Source organism: Emiliania huxleyi (assembly GCF_000372725.1).
Source record: "Emiliania huxleyi CCMP1516 unplaced genomic scaffold EMIHUscaffold_379, whole genome shotgun sequence".
Lineage (NCBI taxonomy): Eukaryota > Haptophyta > Isochrysidales > Noelaerhabdaceae > Emiliania > Emiliania huxleyi.
In genome coordinates this window covers 67,974-72,094 of record NW_005199128.1, presented here as the reverse complement: position 1 = coordinate 72,094, position 4,121 = coordinate 67,974, and the positions used below count along the sequence as shown (strand labels likewise).

The following is a 4,121-nucleotide window of genomic DNA, read 5'->3' as shown; positions in this document are numbered from 1 at the left end:
CGCGCCGCACGCTCCTCGGCACGTCCGAGGAGGCCGCAAGCCGCAGCGGCCACGCCGACCTCGCCGCTTGGCTGGTCGCCAGCCGCGGCTGGACGCCGCTCCAGCACCTCGAGGCGTGCCCGAGACTAGCGGCTGAAGAAGCGTGAGCGCATTATCCTCACGCTCACTGTCCCTCTTCCCGCAGGCGCTCACCGTCGACCGGGCGCGGGCGCTGCTGCGCGGCGGCGCGGACTCTTCGGCCGGCGAGCCGTCGGCCCTCGAGCGGGCGCGCGTCCTCTGCTCGTGGGGCGAGTCGGATCCGACCGCTGCGGCCGTCGGCTCCACCGTCGCGATCCACTCTCTCGTCTCGCGGCCGTCGATGAATGGCAAGGTCGGCGTCGTCGTTTTCGCGAGCGCTTCGACGGGACGCTTCGGCGTGCGCGTGGCGGGCGAGGCCAAGGCCCTCGCTATGAGGCGCGCTATGGCCTCTCCCCCACTCGCCGGATCCTCTCTTTGGACACACCCCACGCCTCTGCCCTCCCTCAGGCCGGCCAGCCTGGAGCCAGCGGCCGCGGCGGTGGAGGTGGGCAGGCTCATCCTCAAGGCGGCGGAGTGGTCGCCGCAGTCGCACGAGCTCTTCCCGGAGGCGGCTCGCAAGCGGGCGGTCGAGGTGATGCGGCTGGGCTACCTGATCGCTTGGGACGAGGAGCGCTTCGACGGCGAGGGGGCGGCGCCGGGGCTGGCGGACCTCTGGCGCAGCTTTGTGCTGCCAAGGGTGGTGGTGCGGCCCGCCGCAGGCGCACCGCGTTCCCCATGATACAGCAGAGCATGTCTTCCTCTGAGGCAAGCTGTAGCACTGGCACTAACACAGGTACACCACTGTGGTCGAGAAGTGCAACACAGCCCGCTCGCTCGCCAGTCCCGCCCGGCTCCATCCAGTCCGAGCGCCGTGGACGCGTGAGAGTGTGTCGGCAGCCTATGTGTGTGTGTGTGTGTGTGTCGGTGTGTGCGTGTGTGTGTGGGGGGGGGGTGTCACGTCACTGCATCCTCTGCTGGTTCCTCCCGTCGCCTCTTCTTTGTTCGAATGTTTTTCAATCCATCCTTCACGAAGCCCTCCCATGTAGCTAGCGTTCTTGGCGAATGTCTCGAAATGGCCAGCAGGCGCTGTCTGCTCGCAGCCTGCCAGCTGCCTGCGAGCGTCGAGGCTCGAGCTGCGTGCGGGCCGCTCGTCCTCCTCTCCCTTCTTTCATCCTCCCGTGTGAGTTCTAGAGAGCATGTGCGGCGTGAGAGAGATATCGATGCGATCTTTAGAAAACTCTGGTCAGTGGTCGCGTGGAGTACCATTAGCAGCGCGGCCTCGCAGCTTCGCGAAGGAGGGTACGCGCCTCGGGCTGCGCCCCACAGGGGCCACACACTCCCTCTCGCCAGCTCGTCTCTCTGCTAGCCACGCTCGAAACGCCCTCCTCTCCGGTGCCAGCGCGCTGACGAGGCGCGGCGCCAAGGAACCGACGCCGGGTCGGCCGCCGGAGTGAGGGCCCCTTCTGCGGTAGCCCAGCGCAGGAGACCGAGGCGAGTGCAGGCGGTGACAGCGAGCGGCGATGGCGTGGCGTGCGGCAGCGGAGTCACTCCGCCTCTCCCATCGAAGCGCAGTGTCACCGCTCGCACCCTCCCGATGGCGTGCGGCTCAGGGAGTAGAAGGAGCTGCAAATCGCCCGCCAAATCGTGTACTCTCTTCGGGTCGAGCGTGGTGCATACAAACGCGAGCCCCTCCTCGACCTCGGGGTCATTGACAGTTGGCGCCAGCGGCAGCGCCGGCATAGACAGCGAGGGCGGTGCCAAGCTCGGGGCGGGCAGAAGCGAGGACTGCGGCGGCGGCGTCGAGCCGCGCGGCGCCGTCGCATCCTCTAGACCCGGCGGCCTCGGAGGAGGGACAAAGGGCAACGCGCGCGCTTCTGCGCCGCCGACCGAGGGGCCTGAAGCAGCAACGCGAGCGAACCACGGATGCGCCCGAACCGCAGCGTAGGCTGGGCGGCTCTCCGGGCGGCGTGACATGAGGCTCAGGATTAGCCGCATGGCCTCGTTCGAGACACCGCGCCACGCCGCGGAGGACATTGGCACGCCTGATGAGGACAGGACGTAGGGTGAGGCGCGGGAGATCCTTTCCTCTCCTTGCGCCTCTCATTCGCAAGCCTGTCGGCGGGGTCGCCCAGATCTGCTCCAAGAGCTCCTCCTCCTAACGGGAAAGGAGGGGGAGAGGGAGGAATGAGTCGGTCTCACGTGTCGGGGCCCAACCTGCCTCATCTCCGCCCTGTCCCGTCTCACCTCGAGCGATTGGTCGTAGGGCGGCTCGCCGGAGAGCATGACGTAGAGGGTGGCTCCCAACGCCCACAGGTCCACCTCCGCCCCGTACGGCTGCAGAGAGCCGCTCACGCTCCCCGCGCCGCTCCCAGGCCCAAACTCGGCCTCGAGCGTGGGCGTCGGAGGCATCGGCGCCGGTATGGTCTGACTCTCCAGCGCGTCGAATCTACGCGGTGCGTCGCCGGCAGCGGGCGGCTGGACGTCGTTGCGCTGCTTCAGCTGTGGCGTCGGTGTGTCGGGCGGCGAGCTATTGGGCGAGGAGAGGGCGGAGACGGAGAGCCGCGGGTCGACCGGGCGGCGGTCTGCAGAGCGCACCGTCTCAAAGTACCACGGACAGATCTCGGGAGCCGCATAGAGCGGCGTTCCGGCGAGAGAGGTGAAGCCGGCGCTAGAGATGAATGCGGCGGCGCCAAGGTCCACAACCTTGATCACTCGCCGCATCGGGTCGGCGAAGCAGCAGTTCTCAGGCTTGACATCACGGTGGCAGATCCCGTGCGCGCGGAGGTGCTCGAGCGCGGCCACAATCTGCGCGAAGAGCGGCCGCGCCTCGGCCTCGTCCAGCCCACCAGCCTCCAGAATGTAGGCGAAGAGGTCTCCGCCGCAAATGTACTCGAGATTGAGCGCCACCGCTGCCGGCGTACACGCCACCTGCAGCAGCCGCACGAGGCCGGGATGCGGCGGCACGGCCGACAGGATGGCCACCTCGGCGAGGAGCATCTCTGCATCCTCCTCATGCTCCGCCAGGTCCGCCACGGAGAAGCGCTTGAGGGCGCTCCTACCCCACGCTTTGCCGCCCGCCTTTCGCACCGCGAGGTTCACAACTGCCGTGCGCCCCGCACCCAGCTCGGGGCCGATGTCAAACAGGGCGGCGAGGCTGGGACCGACGAGGGCGCCGCGGCCGGCGTCCAGCTGCAACGATGGGAGGAAGAAGCGCTGCGGTGCTGGCCCGTCGCGCGCCGGCGGGCGCCGCCTTCGGCGCAGCGGCCAGAGGCTGCGTCTCGGGCTGGAGTCGCCGGACGGAGGCATTCGTGCCGGGGGCGAGCACCGGGCGCGAGGAGTCAACGGGCGCCTTTATATGGCGGGCGCTCATGTTTGTGAAGTTTCTTCAAACATTTTAGTTTTAGGAAGCATCTTTTCGGTGTGCACGCATCGCCATACCCCCAACAAACCCAACCCTTTGCCCCCCCGGATGTGCATAGAGGGAGGCTCCTGCATTCGCGCGCGCGGGTGTGCACTGCGGGCTGTTGCTCGACATCACCTCGTCTGGCTAACAACGCGAAACAACCGCGATTCGCGCCGGTGATGGGCATACCACACGCGCTAGAACCTAAACCCTTGCCGACGGAAAACCCGGCGCCTTCCTCAACGCCATCCCAATGCGGGATGACATGCGAATGGAGACTTGGGCGATGCGTCTTTCGGTGCAGCGCCGCCTGGGTCTCCCCCTCGACGTGGCCTGCCAGGCCGCGGCGGCGGGCAAGAAGACTCGGAATGGGAAGACCCACGACGAGTATGGCGACGCTGCTGTCAACGTACCGCAGCAGGGCCACAACACCAGACACAAGTACACGCTTCGACGCCTCATCCTCGCCCTACGCGCCGCGTGGGGCACCGCTGTGCGAATGGAGCCGAAAGCCCACCTCGGTCAGAGTTACAACAAACAACCCGACGTGGACGCGGACAACATTGGCAAGGACGGCACGCACTATTGCGGAGACGTCAAGGTCGTCTGTTCCCTCAGCAGCAGCGGGGAGCACGGTCGGAAGGGCGCTTTTGTCGCTTTC

At 67.4% G+C, this 4,121-nt stretch overlaps 2 protein-coding genes across 2 annotated transcripts in view; one reads left to right on the top strand and one right to left on the bottom strand.

The window, feature by feature from the left end:
* Positions 1–1,974: 1,974 nt before the first annotated feature.
* On the bottom strand, positions 1,975–3,054 carry EMIHUDRAFT_75510 (hypothetical protein; the record flags this gene model as incomplete). The annotated part of the gene is made up of 3 exons (XM_005771577.1): positions 1,975–2,142; positions 2,302–2,410; positions 2,669–3,054. Coding segments are annotated over 3 exons (663 nt in total), but the record flags the coding sequence as incomplete, so codon positions are not given.
* Positions 3,055–3,731: 677 nt separating this feature from the next.
* Positions 3,732–4,121, top strand: part of EMIHUDRAFT_243152 (hypothetical protein) — a gene marked incomplete at both ends in the record, with an annotated part of 1,725 nt that continues 1,335 nt past the window's right edge. The window contains one exon of the mRNA XM_005771576.1: positions 3,732–4,095. Within this exon, the coding sequence (XP_005771633.1) occupies positions 3,732–4,095 (364 nt within the window). The remainder of the gene's footprint in view (positions 4,096–4,121) is intronic.